Source organism: Aulonocara sp. 'chitande type north' Nkhata Bay, linkage group LG20 (genome assembly GCF_057382095.1).
Source record: "Aulonocara sp. 'chitande type north' Nkhata Bay isolate Kocher_YH1m ecotype deep benthic linkage group LG20, A_spYH_male_GT1.1, whole genome shotgun sequence".
Taxonomy (NCBI): Eukaryota; Metazoa; Chordata; class Actinopteri; order Cichliformes; family Cichlidae; genus Aulonocara; species Aulonocara sp. 'chitande type north' Nkhata Bay.
This window is the reverse complement of record NC_141363.1, coordinates 22,625,416-22,650,640: the sequence shown is the minus strand read 5'-3', so window position 1 is coordinate 22,650,640 and position 25,225 is coordinate 22,625,416. Positions and strand designations below refer to the sequence as shown.

Genomic DNA, 25,225 nt, shown 5'->3' with positions numbered 1-25,225 from the left:
GGGCCTGAGATGTCCCCAGAGAGGTGGCGTCTGATACCCAACCTGACATATAGACACAGACATACAGGCACACACAGACACAAACATCCATTCCCACCCTCATGCTCTCATATGCACTTACTCCACACTCAACCAACGTGGAGACAGACATAAAGAGACGCTGTACACACGATCACACTCCCCAAGCGTACTCTAAGAACTGGGTCTAGGTACCCTTGCCCCCTGGAGGGGGGGAACTGCACCCAGACCCAGGTGGTGTTACCCTTTTCCCTGCGGTGGGGAGAGGCAGACCGCCCGACTCTGCAGCAGCAGGGAGGCCCCACACCCCAGACCGCAGTCGGACGGCCAACTCCTCCTCCTAGCCCCCCCGCTCCAGCAGGCCGCAGAGAACGGGGGTGAGAGAAGACTCCAAACCTCCCTCCACCCGCTCATTGTAGTGTTGATGCATGTGTGTTCTAAGGTGCATTTAAAACCCAGGAGGGCATGGAGCTACCTGCCAGAGAGCAGCAGGTAAGCGCATGGTCCCTCCTGCTAGCCCTCAATGTCTAAGTGTATTCAAAATTGAGAGGTGGGCAACGACGCCAGGGGTGGGGTGTACACCCTGATGGTAATTTGGACTCCGTGTATTGTGCCCACCCCCAAGATCCTATATGTATGTGTAATGAGAGTGTGAGTAATGTGAATGTCTTAAGTTGTGGGATAAAATTGAGGCAGAGGCAGCCAGAAGGGGACGGGGGGGTAGCCTCCTCTGCACCCTGGTGACATACCCCTACTCCAAGGCCCTGCATGTGTGGACCCTCACTGGACCCTCTACAGTTCGCATACCGCCACAACAGGTCCACTGATGATGCCATAGCCCTGACACTACACACTGCCCTGTCACACCTGGAGAAGAGAGACACGTATGTGAGGATGCTGTTTGTAGATTACAGCTCAGCATTCAATACCATCGTTCCCTCGAAGCTGGACAGGAAACTGCAGGATCTAGGACTGAGCAGCTCCCTCTGCAGCTGGATCCTTAGCTTCCTGTCTGACAGACGCCAAGTGGTCAGACTGGGCAGCATCACCTCATCCCCCGTCACACTGAACACTGGTGCTCCACAGGGGTGTGTACTGAGCCCTCTCCTGTACTCACTCTACACCTACGACTGCACAGCCACTAACAACTCCAACATCATTGTGAAGTTTGCGGACGACACTACAGTGGTGGGTCTTATCACCAACGGTGATGAGACGGCTTACAGGGAGGAGGTCAGCGCCCTGACCCACTGGTGTCAAGACAACCATCTCACCCTCAACGTCGCAAAGACAAAGGAGTTGATAGTGGACTTCCGGAGGTGCAGAGAAGTACACACCCCCATCACCATCAACGGCGCTGCTGTGGAGAGAGTGAGCAGCTTCCGGTTCCTTGGTGTACATCTGGCTGAGGATCTTACGTGGTCAGTACACACAAACAAAACAGTGAAGAAGGCGCAGCAGCGCCTCTTCTTTCTCAGGAGACTGAAAAGATTCGGCATGAGCCCCCGCATCCTCAGGACCTTCTATCACTGTGCCATTGAGAGCATCCTCACTGGATGCATCACCACCTGGTATGGCAACAGCACCGCCTACAACCGCAAAGCTCTCCAGCGAGTAGTGCGGTGCTCTGAACGGATAATTGGAGGTGAGCTTCCCTCCCTCCAAGACATCTACAGGAAGCGGTGCCTGAGGAAAGCGGGGAGGATCATCAAGGACTCCAGTCACCCCAGCCATAAACTGTTCAGACTGCTTCCATCAGGAAGGAGGTTCTGCAGCATCCGGTCCCGTACCAGCAGACTGAGAGACAGCTTCTTCCACCAGGCCATCAGACTGCTGAACACGTCATAGACACCTCAGCTTCACTACTGGAACTTCAACATTATGCACTCCATACTGTACAGTAATGCCACTGTTTTGCACATATTCAACTCTGTATATTTTATATATTTTATTTATTTTATATATTCTATTCATTGTTTACTCTATTTAATTTGTAAAATATGTGTACACACACACACACACACACACACACACACACACACACACACACACACACACACACACGTAGAAAAATATTTAGTATACACATCCAGAAATGCATATACTATTATATATTGTACATATATTTATTAGTTTCAGATGTAGCCATTCTTGTATTTTGCTTGTTTACATTATTGTATTTTGCACAACTCTGTTGCTTGTGAAGCTCGCACACAAGAATTTCACTCACATGTGCTGTACCAATGTACCTGCACATGTGATGTGACAATAAAAGTGATTTGATTTGGTTGTGGTGGAGCGGGAAGAGGGAGGCAGCTGGAGATGGGGAGGGAAGGAAGGGAGGGGCAGGACCCAAGGCCCCGAGGCCCAGCCCGGGCCCCAGCCCAGAGACGGAGCGCCCCCAGAACCTCACGCCCATCCCGGACCCACCCAGGGGCAGACAGGCTACCAGGTAAGTAACCCACGTCCGTCAGCACAGACCCTCCCCTAGCCCCCTGCACGCAGCCACGAGGAAACAGTCACCCGAGAGCCAAAAGAGCCCCCAACCGGACATGACCGCTACCCCGGGTTGAGCCCCCCAAGGAAGATGCCTCCGGGGAACCCCCCCCCGACGCCCTAAGCCTGTCCCTACCCCCACACCAATCACAACAGTGAAGGCGGGATCAAACTATGACCCCCCACCCCCACTAGGTGATGGAGCCGATCAAAGGAGCTATACTGTTAATACTGTTAATGCTTAAATAGCATTCACACTAATTACCCGAGGTGACACAATGCTCATCTGCTCTGTGATTGGTTCATTCAGGTAGAAGACATCATCGTTGATGACATCATCAGCCTGGATTCGAGCCTGAACGACGAGTTTCTGACGCTGATCGACTCGGAGCTGCAGCTCGCCAACACGGTAACGCAACACGTGCACAAACACACTCGAAAACATCACACGGTGCATTCTCTGGTTTTACTTTTAAACGACGTGATGACTAACCGACAAACAGAAACAAACTCCTCCCCATCATCATCATCATCATCATCCGCCTCCTCCAACATGAAGGAAAACACCACACCGGCTGGAGCTGTGACGTGTTACTGTAACAATAAAACAAACCAAACCCACTTCTGATGATCGTGTCTGAGCTCAAGCAACACTGCCCCCATCAGGTCACATTGGGAAATACAACCCTGTTCCCTTGTTCAGTTATTAACGAGGAACTTTTTAAAATTACCCTCTGCAAAAATGTAACTTGAGCTTTCACCACCAGGGGGCAGCTTTTTATATCAGAGGCTTTTAGTGTAGCTGTGGAAAACTACTCCGGTTTTTGTTATTGTTTCGCTCTAGATTTGATCTCTTCTCTGCAATCGAGCGTGGGTTCTTTCTGAGAGTTTGTGCTGGTGGTGAAAAGGAGTTCTTTCCAGGTGCTTCAGTCACTGTTTGATGTGCCATTCACTCAAACGCCTGTCCTTTACGGCTGCTGCTTCCTTTGTTTCTCATGTTGTGCTCAGGGCAGATTGGATGGATGATACACTGGTTGGCTGACCTCTCCTGTGGTACACGTTGGTATTACATACTCGGATATAAAGTCCAGTTTCACTTCCCTGCAGGCTGACTCATGTTTAATTCAGTTCACACATGTTTTTAATTTAGTTTATTTTGATGAAATTTCAGTATATTTCTATATATTTTATTAAGTCTTTAATAAAGTTTTTAAGTCTGTGGGTTATCATATTAAATAATCAGGATCTCAGCAATGTTGTGAGCAGCTCAGTGGCCCAGTTTCATTTCAGCGTCAGCCCTTGGCTTTCATTCTGGTTTAAAGTTTTAACAAACAATAATACTATTTCACTCCATGGTTAAAGCTCATTTAAATGAATTAACTTCAGTTTTAATTCATTATCCAAATATTTTCACTCCTGTCCTCACAGCTGAAAGACTTTGGTGTTATGAATGACTGCTGTACAGCTGCTGTGGGCCAGATTTGTCCTATTGGTGAGCTAGTTTTGGCCCCCGAGCCACATGTTTGACAACATGTCAGATTAGAAAACTCATCAGGAACATTACTGAGGCAAAGAATCAAGGCAGAATTAAGGTAATCTAAATACAGCCTGACTTTTTTGTGTGGGTTCTGTCGCCCCCTGCTGGCCATCACCTGGAGGAAATGCAGATGTTTCGTATGTGTGAAGCTGCAGTGACAGTGGAGGTGGAAGAGGCTGTCACAGAGTATCAGTTCAGCTTTCCAGACTTCCTCGTTTTTGTGGGTGGAGACACGGTGCGTGTGTCAGGCAGATAATAAAGCTCTCTGGGAGTTTTCTTTTTTTGCTTTCTTTCTTAAAGAGACGTTTCCTCATTTTTAAACAGTTGTCTGAACAGAAAGGGGAAGCTCAGCAGCAGCTCAGCGACTCGCTGTGTGTCTGTCCGTGTGTGTGTGTGTGTGTGTGTGTTTGTTTGCACGTGTGTTTGTGTGCAATTAGCAAGATGAGGATTTTGGTGTTACTGCCCGACCATGAGAAGAGGAGGATTAAATCAGAGGTAAAATGTCCAGCTTGTATTTTTTGAGTTTGGGGAAAGTTTGACCTCTGACCTCTGGACTGCAGCTGCTCATTGAGGAAATGCAGCATAGTCGCCTTAAAGAGAAAACCGATTAAAACTGGGTTATTCATCCAGATTGATGCCGTGTCTGCTAGTTTGCATTGTTTTTATACTTTAAACACATCACTCTCAGCTGCTTTTTAAATGTTTTATAGGCTTATCTGTTTAATCCTAACTTTTTTCATTCTCTGGAAACCTTTCTTGTAATTTCTCTATAAATCTGCTGCAGTTTGGCTGTAGCCTCCAGATGTTTCCTGCTCCCTTTGGTGCCCAGAATCAGATTTTTCTTTTGAAAGTGCCTGCTGTTTAAATTTGAGTTCTTAAGGAAAGCTGGCGTTTCCTAGAAAGATGATAAGAGGAGCTCTGAGCTGCAGGGCTGTGCCGATACGCACGGTAGTCAGTCAGCATTCATTCAACTGAAGTTTCTGCTCAACAGGCTGCAACACAAGATAAACTCAGCGGCTGATTTGTTGTCTGACTTACAGTTTAAGTCGCTGCAGTAAAAGAAAGTGCTCGGCTATTATTTAAAATGTATTAATCTAAATTAATACTTTTCTCTGTGCTGGAATTATGTCAGCCGTTAGCTTTCATTTCACCCGCCTCTCTAATAAAGATCAACTTCTTGGTTTGTATTGTGGTCTGGCGAGATTTGCAATTCTTCCTCTTTCAGGCTGTTTTAGCTTTGGCTGTGCTCTTAATGCGCTCTGATTCCATATTTTAAGAAATCTTTTAGTTAAAATCGAGGGTACCCATAAACTAATGATATCTCTAACTGGGTTTGTGTGGTAGGGAACTGAATTTGTAGTAAATCCCAGTTTAAAGAGGAATTGTTCCACTCGTCCAGTATTTTCTGTCATATATGTAATGTTACAAAGCCTGATGTTCATATTAATTATGAACGAGATTCATATTGCTCGAGTTATTTTATATTATATATTTTATGCGGTCACGTACAAAAAACAAAGCACAGCCACCAAGTACAGCTAGCACTCAGTGCTGCCCCTCTGTAGGCTGCTGGAAGCCGGCCAGTCAGAAGAAAGTGTGGATTATTAGATCATTTGGACGGAAGCAGTCACAGCTACTTTAGTTGAGTCCAAGAAGTGGAAATGATGATTGGAAACCTTTGACTTCAGATACGATTGAACCTCAAATGTCGCTATAAAATCTCTTTTCTTGGTAAACTTTGACACAGTACATTTTTCAGCATAATTATAGTAAGTAAAGATTTAGTTCCAAAGAGTAACCAAATACAATTAAAATGACAATAAAATAAGGTTAAAAATAAATAAATAAATTAGTCTGTCACATTTTTTTTAGGTTATTTGTATAAAATAGCATGAAATAAAACTCACAGCCAGGCCCTGATTTACTGTCATTTTTGTATTTTGATCTCAAATGAAAATATAAAGAAGCTAAAATGTTGATGAAGCTCTTAAAAATGTGCCCGTAGAGGAGATTCGTCCCCAAACAGACCGTCCAGGCCGGGAGGAGCTGGTTTCTGTTTCTGTCCCTGTTATCTGCGAGCCAGTTGTTAGCACAGCTTCCTGTTCGATCAGCAGATTCCTCAGTTTCTGACTTTAGTTGATGAGAGCTGACAGAAAAGTCAGACCTTAAACCAGCACACGTTTCATTTCTGCTCCACAGTTCATCGGCTACACAGAGCTCAGGAAAAAACAGTTTTAGTTCAGCGTGGTTTTAAAGTTGTCGCGGAACACTTAACTGGAGGCTCCTGATTCAGTGTCCAGTTGCTCAGTAGTCCATCCACGGTGGTGGTTTGACTAACCGCAGCTGATTGCAGAAACTGTGACCTCTGACCTCTGTGACAGCAGGTTAGCTGCTCAGACTCACCAGAGTGACGTGTGTGTGTTTGTGCATAAATGTGTGTTTTCTGGACTTCGCTGTTGACAGGAGGAGGGGGGATAATCTACCTGTCACTCATCTGATTCTGTGCTCTGATTGGTCCATGCAGCTCCCTGATCCTGAGAACTTGCTGGACGGGTATGGTGGCAGCGTCGGGAACACCATGCCTACGCTTACCATTAGTAACAGCTGCCCGGCCAACCTGCATGCCGTCAAGAGAGAGCTGACTGGTAAATATCACACACTCAGGTTACATGTTACCAGATACCATAGACTGTCGATGAAAGATGATGGACAGTTGGGCTTTGTGGACTCTGCATTTTGTGCTTTAGTTTCATCACGTTGGGTTGCTATCTTTCTGGAGCCAGAAGCAACCATACTTGGATATGAGGAGGGAGTGCTAAGTTTTAAACCTAGCAAGCTTGGTTAGCGAGCTGTTAATTGGCGCTAACAGATGAACAAAATGCTAGAAGGGTAGTACCACACTGCACAGTATTATTCCATTTCAGCGAGTGCAATTCGCAGCAACATCATTTGTTGTTTCAGGCTGTAAAGATGTTTGTTTCTGCTCTGAAGCTGGACATTTCAACACGGAGGTCTGTAGGGTTTACTTGCTTTTAGAGCCAGCTTTAAGTGGTCATTAGGGGAACGGCAATTTTGGGCTTTGCTGTGTTGGCTTCAGTTTTCAGCCCTGGAGTTGCTACTTGGCAGTTATGCATCAGTCAGGCTGTGAACCTGCAGACTTCTCATCAAAGAGGATGTTTGTCAGCTGGACAAGGAAGCATTTTCACCATACGTGATTTCCAGGAGCTCGAGCTGCAGACAGAAACTTATAAATATGCAGCCTCTGATTAGACTTTGAGGTCTTCCGAGTGCATTAAATCACCTGCAGGGGGCGTCACAGTGACCACAAACACAGTTTACGTGAAAGCTTTTCAGATGAAAGCATTGTAAAACACAGACTCCTTGCAGGAGTGAGCTGCTGTGATTGGCTGCTCCTTCACGACGATTTGTGTCTGTCGTCGCGTTGCATCGTTCCAGCGTGCCGGGAGCGAGGCCCTTCGCTCTGTGTTTCCCTCTGTGCTTCCCTCTTGTTCCTCCTGGCTGAAAATGTGTTCTTAATTTTGATGAGTCAACATCACGACTTCCTCTGAACACGCACACACGGCCACGGCAGCCACTCGTATTTTCCCACATCATCAGTTCCAACTTCCTGTTCAGTCAACATGAACTTTTTGTCCAAGCTGAAACTGACATTCTGCTGTTTCTACGCTACAAAACAAGCGACATTAAAAAACACATGAAACAGAACTGACAGCTGTTGCTGCAGCAGAGAAAAGTCACTCACGATGAACTCATGATTGATCAATCGAATATTGATTGCGATTGATTTTTGATGTTGTTGTTGCAGAGGTGGAGTCCAAAGCTCTGATTAAAGAAAGACAGAAGAAGGACAATCACAACCTCAGTGAGTACGGCAGTATTACTCCACCAGCCAGTAAAATATTTGTGTGTTACTGTGTGGCATTCTTTCAGCAGATCTCAGAGGTAGATGTGAACCTGCAGGTTTCAGGTGTTTCTGATTCCTGACATGCTTCAGTTTTACAAAACTGACTGACATACTTGTGCCGACACACGTGCACGCTCCACTATAGAGAGAAATCTTTGGCTACTTCGCAGCATGTTGGTCGGTCTGAGCCGACTGGAAAACGTGTCTTAAAAGAAAAGCAGTAAGAAACGTAAACTCTCTATAAAAGATTATTAAAAACAAATTAAACTACTAAATCTTCAATTCAGTTTACATATTCACATCATAAATATCATGTTCAATATAGACAAAATACAAGTCATGACAGTGTTACGAGGCGGAGGTGGCCACAGGTGTGACGTTCTATGTTTTAACACGTCCTTTCTGTCACCTCCACATCCACAAAGTTACTGGACTGTGGATCTGTTTATTGAGTCTGTTGTGGCCACTGCAGACTCATAAAACATCCTGAGCATCATCCAGCAGATGTTAAAGATCCTCAGCAGTCTTTGTTGAGGGCTTCAGAGTTTGCAGTGAAGCCCAGTTTATTGTCAGTGTGAACACTGAGCTTTGTTAGGAAGTTGCATCAATGAAGTGTGCAGGCAGAGATATCAGCTCAGCACAGACTGATAAAACACTGTGACTCCCTAAAACTATATCACAAACCTCCTGGATGATCCGTACTTCACAGTAAGTCGTATATTTGTCACATAGTATAATTTAAATGCTCCAAAAGCACAAACAGTTTAGGCTTCCACTTCATTGACTCCAGTTAGCAGAAGGAAGTCCTAGCATCCTCCCGCCCCCATACGAAGTCTAAAGAGAACTGGCTCACTTTCGGAGCCAGCCTCGAGCCGCGCCCTACTTGGCAGCAGATAACTTCAGGTGAGAGAGAGCGTCGCATAGTTCGGCTTCCTGAGTTTGCAGCTTCACATACCGCTCTGCTGCAGCGCGTCTCGGTTTGAAGCAGGGAACAGAGAATTTTCTCCGTCTGTAATAAAAGATGTGGAGAACATCCGATCGAGACTCATTCATCTGATTGTTCTCTCATAGCTGAAGAAGTGAAACTGGTGACTGGGAGCATTTCATTAAAAAAAAAAACACCAGTTGGAGGTGGGGTGGGGGGGAGGTGCGTGACGCCATGAAGTGAACTTTTAAGGGTCAGAAACAATCAGTATTGCTAAAGGAAAACTTTGATATTTGATGTAAAAATTCAAATTTGATGCAGATGATTTGAAGGCACGTATCTGTCCTAACTGAAGCCTGAGATCTGCTGACTGTCTGATTCTTATTCCTGTTTTTTGTCACCTTTGGTTTCAAAATGCTTCTGTTGCTGCTTTTATTGCAACATTTTTCCCGTGCAGAGTTGTATAACTCCTGCCGAATGCATTGACATCTGCACGCTAAAATAATGTCGATGTGTTCCTACAGTCGAGAGGAGGCGGCGCTTCAACATCAATGACCGGATCAAAGAACTCGGAGCTCTGATCCCTAAATCCTCTGACCCGTTAGTAAACGCTGCACACTCACACTCTGTACACTTACACTCCTGCTGGTACCAGTAGTACAACAAAAGCAGAGACATAAAGAGGCTACAGAGACAAAGGCACAGATTTTGCACTTGATTAATCAGTGAGATGTTGGCTTATTTAAAATGATACAGCTGACTTTTTCCATTTAAATAATCTTTGTAAGTTTTATTTGAAATTGAAATTTGATATATATTGTTACATAGACTTTACTTTTAGTTCAGCACTCATGTCTGTACGTGTTGGCAGCAGCACCTCGTTATCCTGCCGTGTGTTAACGAGGCACTGAATGTGATTGGTGTTTTAGTGAGACGAGGTGGAACAAAGGAACCATCCTGAAGGCGTCGGTGGATTACATCCGCAAGCTGCAGAAGGAACAGCACAGAGCCCGAGAGATGGAGGAGAGGCAGAGGAGGCTGGAGAGCACCAACCATTCGCTGATGCTCCGCATACAGGTGAGCAGAGGGGGCGGGGTGTGGTGGTGGTCTGATTTACTGTCCTTGTCCATCACATGGACGTAGCTGCAGCTTCACAAACTCTAATTTCTTTGTTTTGCAGGAGTTGGAGCTTCAGGCTCGCGTCCATGGCCTCTCCTCTTCCTCCTCCAACTCACCTCCCCCGAAGTCCTCCTCCTCCTCTCTGGACCCCCAGACCCTGCTCTCTCCTCCACTGCTTCACCCCTTTTCCTCTTCCTCCTCCCCCTCCTCCTCCTCCCTGGTGACTCCCTCTCTGGGTCTGGATGCTCTGACTTTTACGGACCTGGATGAGCCTCAGGGAGCCGCCACTGTTTTCTCCCCAGACCTGATGTCTGACATGGGGCTGACTGACCTGAACGGCCTGGGGGGCCTCCTGATGGAGGACGGGAGCGGGGCAGGAGTGATGTCCGACCCTCTGCTGTCCTGCGGAGCTTCGAAGACCAGCAGCAGAAGGAGCAGCTTCAGCATGGATGAGGATCTTTGATGACCCCATCGCGCACAGGGATCTGATTGGCCAGAACTGAAGGCGGGACTTCATTTTTAATTTTTTTTAGGGAACTGCTTTTCAATCTGTGACATCAACAAAGCAAAAAACACACCAAGGTGATGCAGTGTAACAGAAACCATCAGCATGTCTTCCAGGGGACTCCCCTTTGTCCTGAAGTGTTGTTGTCACAGCTGTTGTTGCAAACCCCAGTGTCAAAATTGTGTTCAGGTTCCTCACACGCACTCACCTGAACTGCTGAGACTCAAAGTGACTTAAATGTGGATTTACGAGGTTTTATAAAGTAGTCAAAATACTGAGACATTGATTGTGCCTCAGTTCATTCCTGTAAATATAAATGAATCTATAATCACTGTGCTGGAAAACTGAGTAGAGATTTTTATTGGATCAGAGGAGTCTGCATAGCTTCAGGACTTTGATTCAGTTTTATTTTTAATATATGCGCTGCCTGATTGAAACCATGTCCAGAGCAAAAAGAAGGGAAACTTTTGTAATCGGCCACCAATCCTTAAGAAAACTGTTCATTTCAGTTTGTTTCATCTTTAGAGTTTTATGTTTTATTAGCATTGAGACTCTTCTCATACAGCAGCCAAATTAACATTTTAAGCTTCAATCAATTCTTGCTGATGAGTTTATAATCGTTAGCCTTCAATTAAACCAGCTACAGTTTCCATTGCTTGAGGCTAATTGTAAGCTAACTCTTAGCTGCAGGTGTTTTGTCTTCAGGAACCCTCCTATCTTATAACAGACAGGTTACCAAACAAGAACTTGTCGAGTTAGCTGTTAATGTTAAAACGTGCTCGCGTTAAAAGCTAACTAGTTACATACTGTTGTTCATATTCTCCTACCTGCTAGTTTAGTTAGCTACTGTACAGAGCTAGCTGCTATCTGTGCTTGATGTAATTAGCTCTAGCTAAAATCGTGTCATCTTAGCAGCTATGTTTGTTTGTGGAACGATTTCCTCATATGTTACAGTCGCCGATGTAAATGTGTCTGGGTTTTGTTGGAAATTTAAGGTGCTCTGCTGGTGATGCTGGTTAGGAAAAATAATACTGACTGCAGACAAGTTAGTAAGATGTGGGAACAGAGACACCAAGACACAAGATAAATGAGATCTCTGCTGATCTCTGTTACTTTATTACTGCACGATCACAACATCAGCCCAAATGGCTGCCAACATCGCTCCCTTAAATATGGCTGGCAGACAGCCTGCAGACTGCGGTTCATGTGCCATGTGGGATCTTTGTGTTTGTGTCTAGTTTTATTTCATTTTCAGTTACTGTTTGCCACATTTGTGGCTCCAAAACCAACATTAACCACGTTAAAATGCTGGTTTTTGTTGTTTATCTGACATCTAATAGATCACCTTTGGAATCTTTGTTTTCTTCTATTTATCAGTAATTGGATGATACATTTTTAAGACTTTGAGTAGGTGGTGGAGGGTGCCGACTAGTCATGTATAAGTGACTTATTACAGTTGATAATGGCCATTTATTGGGCTGATGTCATTCATTGAATTTCCCAGGTGATACTAAATCATGGCCAAGCAATAGTATTAATTCCTGCTAATGTCATCTGTGCCGTGTACTACAAAGAAAGAATATATAGCATATATTCATAACTACAGCCATCTCAGGGCACTATACATTGTATATTACAGAGTTCACAAGCCATCAACTTTCTATGATCAGCACTTGGCAGCAGTAGGGAAAAAAACCTACCTTTATAACTGTAAAAAAATATGCAACAGAACCAGGCCTTCATACCAGGGAAAATATGGAGGAAGGGTGAAGACGGGAAAGAGGAACTTAATTACAGGAAAAAAGCACTGAGCTTGATGTGGCCAGTAAAACCTGTTGGGCTGTTATGGATTGTTAGCAATGCAAGTTACAGTAACACAGACTGTATGAACCTACTTGCATTCAGTTATTGATACAGGAAATATACAAATATGTTTTTATGCTTGGTCCTGATTTTCTGCCAGGGTAATTTTGCAGTCCTGTTGGTGTTTATCTCAGAGAATGTTTAATAAATGAAGTGAACTGCACTTACATTTGGTCAAAGCGATTTCTGGCAGATAGATAAACAGTATATTCACAGGAAGGAACCAGATTAGCAGTATTCGACAGCATGCCTCTCTGGTTTTATTTAGAGAGCCACTCTAAAGTTTTGTCAGATCCTTCACAGCTCTCTGTGACCCGTTCTTCTTCACAGAAGAAGGCAGTGTCGCTTGATTGGTGCTGAATGACGCGCCAAACGCGTTACTGTGCTCACGGTTTGATAAAGAAAGGCTGATGTAACGAAGAAAGCTGATAACTATTGTTGCGATACCAATTATCTCTGAATGTTGCATTAGGTGTAAGCCAGAGAAAACCTGTCTGTATCCAGCTAGAAATGAGATTTAATACCTGAATAATGATCAGCAGAGTCAGGTGTTCAGTTATGAGGATCAGGTGATTCTTGCATAAAGGGATTGCTGTTTTTTAAATCTATGTTTATGTCATTTATGTTTATCATATGTTTACAACCATATAGTTTGTCATTGTTTATTCTCAGTTAACAGTTTGTTTTATAGATCCATCAAGGTTCACATGCCAACTTTTATAGAGAAATAAATCATTAAACAGAAGTTTGTCTCATTCTGTGTTGTGTTTGCTCACTTACTGCAAAAAAGTTCTTTTTGTACAAGAAATCTCACAACATTTATAACTTTGTAAAGACTAGTAATAATATAATTGTTTTAAATAATCTAGAAAACTCTGAGCAAAAGGTGTGCAAGTGTTCTGAAAGCTGCTAATTGTTACAATAAAGTAATATGTAGAGAAAAACACAGTCTCTTTACAGCATCTAACACTTAGACCAGACAGGAGTCACACTGTTCATGTCCAGCAGGGGGAGCCATTCTGCTGATTAACAAAACAACATCATTCCAGTCTATGTAAGTCCATAACAAACATCCATTTATATGCCAGGAAATTGGAAGAATTATTCAAGAGGTACTCAGGAGCTTTAATGAAGTAAAATTTCTATAATAGCATTGTTAACAAAACAAAACAAAAAAACCCTCCATTACAAAAATGTCCCGGAAGTAAAATTGTACTTAAACTTCTCCCTGCACAATGATTTCACAGGAAATCATAGGAGGCATGATACATAAACTCTCAAGTCCTAGATTTGCCTCAGCCTCCTCATCCAGATGAAGTGTGATTCACAAGACCTCAGTGGAGTGGGTTGGAGGCCAGTTGAGGCCAGCTCTCCTGTGGTTCCACCACCCACAAGAGTGGCTGTAGGGATTTAGTGTAATGTGGATAAAGAAGCAATCAAAAATTCATAAATGCAGGAATATTTGTTCACTGGCCTTAAATATTTAAATAAATGACTTGTGTTAAATTTACTGTCCCTGAAAATGCTCTGGATAATATTGAAGCATGTCCCAAGTTCCTTCGGGGTCAACCTTCAGGATCAATAAAGTTTTATTGAATTGAATTGAATTGTAAAATACAAATTTCCACAAGAATATAAAATTGATTCACCATCAAATCATTTAGTCAAGCAAACTAATGCATCTTGATTATTATAGTTTTACGAGCAGGCTATTACAAAGCCAAAAACCTACTTATATAAAAATGCTGAATGTTTGAGGTGAAACAAAAAGTAAAGATAAAACAGTTAACCTTTAATTTTATAACCTACATTAAAATTTATTTGAGTTTAATTAAACTCAAATCCACATGTTTATATAAATCTGGCTCCAGGTCCTGATTTATATAAACATGTGGATTTGACAGCAGCAAATGTGGATCAACCTACCAGTGAAAAAAAACACTGATATGTTTGAATCAAGAAGCAGTCTGTGGGAAAATGTCACAAATGTTTTGGTTACCATGTGTTTATTCTGGTTTAACTACCATTGTGGGGACAATGATCCGGGTCAAATGCTGTGAGGACATTTTGGAAAATGGGGACACTCTTTGAAAAGTGTGGGTCAGAGCTCCAGAGGCTGTCTAAAGGGTCAGATTAGATCCACGTTCTGGTTCAGGGGCCGGGGAAAGCGGTACGTTGATCACAGTGCTCACTAGGACAAACGGACAAATGTGTGCATGTATCTCTCTTTGATGTTGGCCTGTCCCGGGTGTCAGAGGTCAGGTACCATTGTCTCTCCAGTGATTTCCTGCTTCCTGTTTGGACGTCCTGGCACGCTGCTTTGACAAACACACCCGCTTCCTGTCCCCACAGGAGTTACTTCCTGCTCCACCCGGCCCTGCTCCCCCCTGCTGAGCTGTCAATCAGAGACACGATGGGACTGGCTTTAGAAACTCTCAGTTTTATTTGTGCAGTGTTCAACAGCTCAGCAGGAAAACAAAATTCAGAGAATGTAAAACTACTGTAACTCTGATAAAGGTTAGAAATCATTTACCTAAGCAAGCCCAGGAGCTGTGACAATGTAACACAGGACAAATCATGAGCAGGGTTTGTGATTAGTCCACCTGGCTGTCATTCAACAGTACAAAATGCTCGGATGTGGAGTTTACTGTCATGAGAAGCTGTCAGATATTCCCATTTAACATTCTGGTATCAGACAAATGTCCTAAACTATTATTCAGAATCGTTGAAGATTGCTTTTCTGTCAGTTTATCTGTGATTGTCTGTGGAGTCGTAGGATGCCTGAGGTGATCATGTGTTTTCAGAGGCACTTGTGTCTTTTCAAAACTCAAAATAATCTTTTTTTCCTGTAGACTTGGAGAACCAAACCAGACAAAACCAGCTGTGGCAAAGTTAAGTGCAGTCTGTAATCGGCCTCCTGGTCAGTGAAGTGTGCTGGAGTCCACATCATTAGCACACCTTGACATCATTTTGTAGTCCTTCTCTGATTGGCTGCTCTATGTTGGGAAGCAGATGGAGCAGCACTCTAAACAGATCTCCAAGCAGTCGGATGAGCCGCAGCAATTTTCAATTATCCCACAATCCAACACTGCCTGACACGCCTCCTCGGTGCAGGCTGCCTCCCCTGCGGCCTCCATGCAGCAGCAGCAGCAACCGCCAGCCGCAGCGTCGCAGCACCCGGCCCCGCCCATTCCACACACCAGACAGTCCCCCACAGCCGAACACATGGACAGCAGCTCGCAGAAGAGACAGGCGAGGAGACAGTGAGCGCAACAGTCTGTAAAGACAACCGATTGGATAGGAAGTCAGGTGACCAGTCACTGAGGTGATCAGTTAGCAGTTACCTTTTTTTTAATTTTATTTAAACTTCAACGTTTTCTTTCAAATGACCTCTAATACTCCTTTCGTGCTCGGCATTCTCATTCTTGAATTCTAGTAGAGTAGCTGTGCCAGATGGCCGCCTCTCCCTGATCCCGGTTCTGCCCAAGGTTTCCTCCTCTTAGAAGGGAGCTTTTCCTTCCCACGATTTCCAAGTGCTTGCTCACAGGGGCTGGGCTGAGTTTTGGGGTTTTCTCTGTAGTATTGCAAGGTCTTTACAATATAAAGGATCTTAAGGTGACCGTTGTTGTTATTTGGCACTATAAATAAACCTCAATTGAATTGAACTGAATTGAATCAAAAGTCAACATAATCCCTATCTTGTCACAGTTCCTACTATATTAGCTAATTTTGTAGTTGCCCTTGATATTTGTAGATTCTGCTGCCTTTTATCTTCATGTTTCTGTGTTAGATTTATGTGTTTTGTTCACTTCCTGTTTCACTTTAAAGTTGAGTTTCCTCATGTGTCCTATTCTGGTTTTATTTCCTGCTTTTCTTCCTTTCAAGATTGTTTGCGGCACCTTAATTAGTTCCACCTGTGTCGAATTACCCAATCAAACCTCTCTGTATTTAGTAGTTTTTCCCCTTTTCTTTGTTAAATCGTCTCTTTATTTAACCATTGTTCCCATGTGCCTTTAATGTAGTTTGACCTGGTTAAATTGGCTTTTTAAATGGCTTTTCTCGATACCTCCTTTATACCAAGCATGACACATTTATCCTTTATATCCTCGAATAACTGTCACATTGAATGAACATTGTAATTGTATACAGGTGACAGAAAATAAGTGTAATTGAATTATTTTAATTCTTTAACATCTTTAACAACATTCATTTTCAATGAATTTCAAGTGGCTTAATGTTACATTAACACAACTTTTTCTCCATGTAACTTTTTTTCACATTGTATTGTTTCAATGTTTTTGCATACAAACTCTGGAAAAACTAAAAAATGAAACTAGATGACTTTTAGTTTCACAGATTTAAGAGATGATGACTTTTTTTGTTCTTTCATGCAACATTGTGACTCTATTCTTGAAATATTGTAGCTTCATTTTTCAGCACGTTATTGTCTTTGTGTGTTTGTTTATTGAGTTTCATCTGAGGGTTTTTATCTAAGCACACAGTTTTTAGCTGAGAGTAAAGACAAGCGGTGGGTTTTCTTACTGTCAGAATCAGAAGTAGGAATCAGAATTTTAGCCGTTATGAACAGGAAGCAGCAAGAAAGTTCTCGTCACGTGGCCTCATACGAGCAGAGTCAGGACGTTCTGGCATTTAAACTTTGTGAGAAAACAAGCAGCTTCTAACAGATCTGATGACCACTGGGCGCTGCTATCACCCTGTCATCCTGCGGGGAGTCGGTTGGTAGAAAGCAGAGCGCCTGATGCTGGGAGGAGCAGGAGGGTTCATCGGCCCGTGCGTGCTCTGCAGAGATAAGCAAACCTCCATGCTGGAGGTGCACGGCTGATAAACACAGAGATGGGAGTGTTTTCATTTTTCTGATATGTGATCTGTTTTTGTTCCATCACATTTAGAGCGCAAAGGTCGGCTCACAGCAGCAGTTTGGAACGGTTATCGTCCTACAAAGACTCTTCAGCAGCCCTTCCTGTTAATCTGGCAGTAGTTTAATGTGCTACTCATTAAAACTATCATAAAAAGTATGTTTCAAAAATTGCATTCTTCCTTACGCATCAAGCCAAATGTATTTTCATTCCAACAAAACACCTTTATGAATTTATCATGAAATAAAACAAGATCTCGATTTGGAAGATTAAGAAGGAGTAAACATGTTAGCCATGAAGCTGCTCTTTGGTTCTGTTGGCTTAAAGTTTAAACATCTGCACCACCAGCTGTGCACTGTCATCATAGGGCAGTGGAAAAACCACTAGTATGTGTTACTCTTTGATCTGATTTTGGTCCTTTAGGCAAAGAACTTCAGACAGTAAAAAAACTGCCAATACCTGTGATGCTTATGCTCTTCTTCTGGCTTTCTGGGGGAAATGCATGAGGACTCCAGGTGTCAAGGGCCGGTGTCCTGCAGGTTTTAGATGTGTCCTTGATCCAACACAGCTGATTTAAATGGCTAAAACTACCTCCTCAACATGTCTTGTGTTTTTCAGAGAACTGGTAACGAACTATGCCTCTCATTGCATCTCATTGATCCAGGGTGATATCTAAAACCTGCAGGACACCGATCCTTGAGGCCTGGAGTTCCCCACCCCTGCTTTAATGCCATAACCTACATTCACTCCTTCTAATAAGTCCTACTTTCAAAAGCTCGACTTAAAAAAAGAGAGCTACATTTCACCTGCCAATTTCATCCAGATACAATTAATTCTGGTTATAAAAACTAGGACAATGACCACCAAACCCAAAGTTGCAAAATGGTCCACAAACCAGTGGCTGAACATCTGTACCACCATACTTCAGAGAAACCGAACACTCCAGGGAGACCGTCCCAACATTAACATGCTTTTAATTTAAAGAGGATTTTTTCCTTTATTTTTTGTGCTATAAATACTGTTACATCTGTTCATGGGCAGTGTACTAATAAGATAATAGAAGATAAAAAAGGAGGAGGCACAACACAGCATGTTTTAGGGAGTGGATGAACTAAAGGACCCTTTTCACGAAGAGGACTTACGGCTCTGATTGTCTGAGGACCATCAGGGCTGCAGGCTGGCTGTAATGAGCTCTGCAGCCTGTAGGTAGTGCCTTCTTTTAAAGCCTTTTAAAAAAATGATTATCGGATACATATCACAACGATAAAACTATAAAGCTGATTGTCTCACCATCTCCAGCGACCTCCTTAATGTGGGTGGCGTCTGTCTTGGAGGAGGCTTGGCTTTTAGTGGAGGATAAACGCTTCTGCTTGGTGCTCTGATGGTGGTGATGATGATGATGTCTGTTAGAGGTGGACGACCGAGAGGCAGGTGGAGGAGGAGGAGATTTCATGGAGGAAGATGGAGGAGTGCAGACGGGGGGAGGGGATGTTGACGATGAGCTGTCCACACCTGAGAAACAGAGACATGACATCACGGGTGACATCACAGAAGACGTCAAACTGAGCCACATCACACTCGGTCAGATACAATTACTCACCTTTCTGTTTCCACGGTGACAATGAGGGCTGAGCGGGCAGGAGACGAGAGACGTCATTGGTGGAGGAGCCATCTGTCGAACAGTCATCACTGCTGTCAGGGTCTGACCTATGAGAGGCAGGGGGAGGAGCTTCATCTGCAGGAAGAAACAAGCGGTTCCAGGTGAGCTGGGTGTAGGTGAGAGGGCGGACTGTTTTACCTTAACCTTTGATTCACAGGAAGTCTTTACATTAGTTCAGCCTGGTGTTTCTCCTTATTGATCCTGCTGCAAACCTCTTCAGTCAGCTGTGTCTCTAACAAGAATCTGTTCTTGTTTGTAAACCACTCAGACCGAAGCACCAGAAAACCTTCATATGGCTGCTCTTTTAGGAATTTCTTGTTTGGAGAATTTTGGGGAAACTGACCTTTTTGGTTTGTTTATGTGTCAAACTTATTGAGTGGGAGGAAACCCAGCCTCTAAGTCTCATCTCAGGGCGAAAAGTAGAGCAGCGGCGTTCTGAAACAGGAAGTCCTCTCAGACAGGATGCGTATCCAGACGGAAGCTCTTAAACTGACCTCAGGTCAGAGTTTAAGAGGCTCTGTGATGCCATTAGAAACATGGAGGTAGTCTGAAAACTCTCTGCTACACTGAGGTTACAGACACCCACTTAAGCCCCGCCCACACACACAGTCACACACATTCAGCAGCTGACAGCTGGATGCTTGCACAAACTGTATATGAAAGATGAAAGTAGCTGCTGTGATGTCATTCGGTGGTATTTGGACCCCTTTTTTGAGGCATCACTGTTAGTGTTAGCTACTGTTAGCTACTGCCATGTTTCTTCTGACGATGCTGTCTGTGTTGAGCGCTCAGTGGATCTGCGTTCGACTACTCCGCCTAGGCTGCACTGTCGAGTGCAGATCCACTGAGCGCAGCGCAAGCTAGCAAGACAGAAGCTAAGCTCGTTACAACATGGCAACTGCCTCAACTCTACCCGAAATTGAACCTCCTGCACCCTCATTCAGATCTGGCGTTTGGAACTATTTTGGTCTTCATGTGAAGTATGACCCTGAAGGTAAGCGCGTCATGGACAAAAGTAAAACAGTAAAATTCACACGGTGGTGCTGTAAGAAAACTAAACCCCATACAGCTGTTTCAAAACTAGGGGTAAGTAAAAAGTAAGTAAAATTTTATTTATATAGCACCTTTCAAGATAAAAATCACAAAGTGCTTCACAGGAGCTAAAACCTAAAAATCAAAATCAACCAAAAGCAAGTTTAAAAAGATGAGTTTTTAGCTGTTTTTTAAAAACAGACCAAAATGCATTTTGTTGAGGCTGTAAAATGTTTATTTTTGCAGTAGAGTTGCTTTTGGAGCCATCCTGACAAGGCCTTTGTCGTTTTGGCTCTCCACACTGGCTTCAGTGTACCCTCTTATAGCTGTGATTAGACATTTCAGATTCGAGGTAACTCTCTTGAACAGCGGTCCCCAACCTTTTTTGTGCCACGGACCGGTTTATGCCCGACAATATTTCATGGACCGGCCTTTAAGGTGTCGCGGATAAATACAACAAAATAAAACTAGTACCGGTACCGAAAAAAAGAAGATTTATTCATAACACACGTGAAAAGACCAATAAAACCGAGTAAATGATAAAAACAATAACAAAATAACGCTGAAAACCGATAAAAACCCTGAAAACTATACATTTGACACCTGAGCCTCAACTCTCGCGGCCCGGTACCAAACGACTCACGGACCAGTACCGGTCCGAGGCCCGGGGGTTGGGGACCGCTGCTCTTGAATACTTCCCACCCGGTCATCCAGCTGGTAAACAGTGTCCTTCAGGTTTTATTTGTGATCAGTTTTCTTTTGTTTTCTTCCCACTGCTCGTTGCCAATTTTTCCTGCCATTGTCTGAGACATGCCACGGTCTCTCTTCACCACATGGCTCAGATCTCTTCCTGTTTGTGTCTCTTAATGGTTTCTGTCTTGCTGCAGTTTTTTCTTTTTCTTTTTTCTAAAGTTATCTGGGACTTTCTAATGTTTACACATCCGTCTCTGCCCCTGAGTTCATCCTGTCTCACCTCATCAGACCTTCTAATTGTCTCACCTGTGCTGTGATGCGGGAGCGTCCCGTTGGCTGTCGGTTGGATCACGATGCATTCTGACTGGTTTTCCGACTTGTTTTCGCCGCCTTCAGTGGCGTTAGATGCAGTAGAATGTGATGTCACATCCATCCTGTCAGAGAAAATAAAGCATAGAGAATAATTGTGACTAATTTGATCAGGGAGAATTTCATTAACAGCACTGAACAGAAATTTAGACACAGATAACTGAATGTGGAAGCATTTAAATACAGATTTGAACTGGATTTTGCTCCTCATTTCGACTCAACTGAGTCTTTTCTATCCTTTAAAACTCTGCTGCCAATTAATTTCATTTAAATAAATAAAATCTGAGAATAGTTCCCAAAGTTCCACTTAGACGATTTTTTTGTACAATAATATTTATTGAGGTCATGGAAATGTTCACATCCATACTAGGGACGTATTCAGAGTTACAGGGAGTGAAAGTACCTGTAAGGAAAGGGAAACTTTAAAAGCTTATTAATTTGTGTTATTCTTCCTGGTTGACTTTCATTTTTAAGCACATGAGGGACGACCCCGGCATAAAGGAGTCGGGAAGAAGGAGACGTTTCGTTTGCTACGGCTTATTTTTGGTGAGACAGGCCTTTAAAATGTACCCAGAACGCACTTTTAGAGATTTTCCCCAGTGAATTATCAGCAAAACAACTATCAAACATCCAGGGTAGAATTTCTTGTTAGCATACTTGTTTTGTCTAATTATTTTTAATTTAGTTAAGTTTCAGTTAGTTCAAACATTTTTCAGGTCTAATATTGAAAATATTAGTTGTTAGTTTAGTTTCAGTTAAACTATAATAACTGTTGTGTGTTCCTCCATGTCACAGACATTAAACTGTTTTTTTCTGGTGAAACTATGATTAGTTCCATGATACTGGTGCTCAAAAACAGATCTTGAGAGCTAAAAAAATCTCTGTGTACTTTCATGGCCTATATTGCAAATTTTTAAAAAATATTGTGACGAACTCAACAAGAAAAACAAAATGTGACACAGAGATTTCAGTCTGCATTTCAAACTCCTGTGTTTTCTACTCTACTCAACCTCCAAGATTGCAGGTGTGTTAGCAGTAACGCGCATGAAGAAGCAGGAAAAGTGACCAGAGGTCATTAATTGCCACAGCCTCAGACATGGTGGACACATTCAACCTAACCAGAAGCAAGAAAACACCGCAGTTCACATCATAAATGAACAACAACACAACATAACCACAATATGGGCATTGACCCCGTAAGTTAACACTTTAACATCAACGTGAAACATCCCAGGAGTCTTTGCAGTGGCCTCTCTCCTCGGGCTGCAACTTTATGAAGGTAAAAGTTTGAATGCCTTCAACAAACGTGAAAAAACAAACAAATACACACAAACAAAATTAAAAATCAGCTGATTTCCCCGGGTGTACTTTGAATTTGATCCCGTACCTGGTTTTAAACCAGCGTCACCATCCCAGCAGTTTCAACTTTGCCACAGCAGCTTTACTGGGAGAGCTGACCTTTCCTGCCATCACAAGCTTCTTGAATGTCTTCCGGCTTTCTAAACACTGTTTTCACCATAAAAGTCTAAATGCTGCCGAGCTTTTAGTCTTTTTATAGAAAAAAAGTGAGTTGGATGTGAAGGGATTAAGATTCCTGCTGTAAGAGGGGATGTCTTAAAGAGTAAATCAGCTGCTCTATGCTCTGTTGAAGCCTCGTCTTCATTGTTATAGATCAAGGCGACAGTTACATGTTCAAAATTAAGGTATTTGTCGCATAGATACAACGCCATATAAAACAAATATAAAAGAGGTTATTTTCACGAGGCACAGAGATTTATTGGGGTGTTGACCACAGGGTGTTTAGCAACGTAAAAATGTTGTTTACAAATTATTAATTTACAAATTATAGAATCTGAAATAAGGACGTAAAACAGACAGGTGTAAACTTCATCCTGCTCCTTTATGAGCACAAACATTGTTTGGATATAGAGATATTCATGACAACTGGATGTCTTTGTTTTGTTTTTCTTGTTATTTTATATTTACATGTTCAAAATAAATTCTATTCTATTTATTTATGAGCTTTTATCTTATTTTTTATTGCACAGAAAAAAACAAATCTTTGAGAAACAATGGCAGAATTTTCTCTTCAAGGCAAATCCTACACCTGTAATTTGTTTTTTACTTTTTGTGTTACAAAAGGAGAAAAAAGAGGCGAGGATAAGACAGAGGAGGAGGAGGAGGAGAAGAGTGAGAGATGGGAAAAGGACACTAGCATCAAACAGAATATTAACCTTATAAAAAGCATCTTAAATAAGCTTGAGTGGCATCATTTATCAGCAGATATTTTTAGACTTTTTGTGGGTTTTCTCTGATTTTCCCATGAGCTCCAGCGCTCTCTGTAATGATTTCGAGCTTGTGTGTGTGTGTGTGTGTGTGTGTGTGTGTGTGTGTGTGTGTGTGTGTGTGTGTGTGTGTGTGTGTGTGTGTGTGTGTGTGTGTGTGAGAAACATCCATGTGCAGTGGTCTGTAACTCAGTGATCCAGGCACGCACTGGGTGCTTAAAAGCCTTCAGTCCAGCCATGATGTGAATATGAATGTGGCTCTCCAAGGACGGTGGGAAAGTCCCGCTCTGCTAATAATCAAAAGACTGCATGATCAGCGACGAGGCTGGAGACAGCATCAGACTCTCACCTCACAATTATTGTGGTTAAATGAATATCAGTGAAACTCCTTATGACTGTAAGGAGGTGGAAACTCTGCAACCAGATACCAAGAGAACAATCACACAAATATTTACAGTATCATAATATCTGTAATATAAACACCCACCCATCTACTTTCTTCACCTCTTGGAGCCTGTCCCAGCTGTCACAGAGCGAGCAGGTATACACCCTGGACAGGTCGGCAGTTTAACACCAAGAGACAGACAATCCTTCCCCTCACGTTAAAACCTGCGGCCAGTTTAGATTCACCAGTTAATAGAACGCGTGTCTGAGGGAGGAAGCCACACAGACACGAGAAGAAGGCCCCAGCTGCTGGTTTTTAACCCAGGACCTTAATGCTGTGAGGCCAACCACTGCACCACCCATCCAAGCACAACAACATGATCTCACGCTGGCTGCTCACAGTTTCACATCAGAGCTCGATGAAAGAAACACCGAAGTTGAAACTCTCTGATGACATACATCCTTTAAACATCACGGCGTAACAGCGGTGAGTGTAATCCAAAATCATCAACCCTTTGAGAGCTGGATTCAAATTCTCCCACAACTTGTTACAGATGTCTTTACAGAAATGTGGCCAATCGTGTGGCAAGGATACGGATAGGTTATGTGAAATCTGTTAAAAAAAAAAACAAACCTTATAAGCTTTGAGTTTACTTTTCCACCTCTAATCAGAACACTGTGATGTTCTGCAGTGAACCATGGCTAACACACCAAGACCCAGAGTGACGATAAAAGCAGCTCAGCTCGTGGAAATGAGTCGAAAAACTGCAATAAACAACATTTCAGAAATTTTTCAGAGCGTCTGTCATAGATGAAGGAAACTTATATGGGCATGAGAAACACTTTTAAAGAGCCTTTACAATGATATACCTGTATAATATAGTGGAGACATCGATGACCACAGTCACTTTAGTTGCTCTAGTATCACCTGAAGGTTAATAATCATGGATTACGTCAGTATGAGTTCATGCTAGCTCCCAGCTTCAGGTACAGTTATGTTTCAGGTGAGTCTGCAGGAGGCGTCACCTGAACGCTGCAAACATTCATACACATAAAGAGCCCAAAGCCAGCCTCTGTTTTGCCTTAATGATGTATTCGCTGTTTAATTTGTGATGTACATCAGGAAAACAACAGCTTTACTCAGCTGTTTAAGATATTTTATTTCCCGTTTTTTCAAATGATTTCTCAGTTTGAGATGTTAAATAAATTTACGTATCCATCTTGTTATTATTACACACTTCAGTGAAATGCAGGTGTCTTTAAAACACCTTAAAAAACTATTAAATATCAAATCCTGGAAGTTACTTAATCGCAGAGAGAAAACAGACAAATAAAGAGAAGTTTCTCACCTGCAGCTTCCTTCTTTCTTTTTTCTTTCTTTTTTCTTTCTTTCTTTCGTCAGTTATGTCGTCCCGCGTCTGAATAAACACTTCGCTGTCTTTCTGTGTGCAGCGTTCACATGTGTGTGAAGACCACCGCCTCCTCCGCTTCCTTTAAAAGCACACACAAACACACACACACGCAGCAGGGCTGGCTT

General features: G+C 42.9%; 2 protein-coding genes across 4 annotated transcripts in view; one reads left to right on the top strand and one right to left on the bottom strand.

Moving 5' to 3' along the window:
* The window catches only part of tfe3a (transcription factor binding to IGHM enhancer 3a), a 19,206-nt gene extending 6,655 nt beyond the window's left edge, over positions 1 to 12,551 (top strand). For both annotated transcript variants that reach the window (XM_086276167.1, XM_086276168.1), the window contains exons 6-11: positions 2,825 to 2,923; positions 6,576 to 6,696; positions 7,878 to 7,934; positions 9,426 to 9,501; positions 9,831 to 9,978; positions 10,082 to 12,551. In XM_086276167.1, coding sequence (XP_086132293.1) covers positions 2,825 to 2,923; positions 6,576 to 6,696; positions 7,878 to 7,934; positions 9,426 to 9,501; positions 9,831 to 9,978; positions 10,082 to 10,483 — 903 coding nt within the window. In that variant the 3' untranslated portion in view covers positions 10,484 to 12,551. The remainder of the gene's footprint in view (positions 1 to 2,824; positions 2,924 to 6,575; positions 6,697 to 7,877; positions 7,935 to 9,425; positions 9,502 to 9,830; positions 9,979 to 10,081) is intronic.
* LOC147305591 (uncharacterized) lies at positions 12,263 to 25,225 on the bottom strand. Of its 2 annotated transcripts, none has more exons than XM_086276170.1 (5): positions 25,038 to 25,225; positions 20,957 to 21,084; positions 18,866 to 19,000; positions 18,556 to 18,777; positions 12,263 to 15,665 (listed from the first exon to the last, which is right to left on the bottom strand). In XM_086276170.1, exons 2-5 carry the CDS (start codon positions 21,081 to 21,083, stop codon positions 15,385 to 15,387), a joined length of 765 nt encoding a protein of 254 aa, XP_086132296.1. In that variant the 5' UTR covers position 21,084; positions 25,038 to 25,225; the 3' UTR covers positions 12,263 to 15,384. The 2 variants fall into 2 exon arrangements, with proteins under 2 accessions (XP_086132296.1, XP_086132297.1); XM_086276171.1 differs by lacking the exon at positions 25,038 to 25,225 and adding an exon at positions 24,323 to 24,449.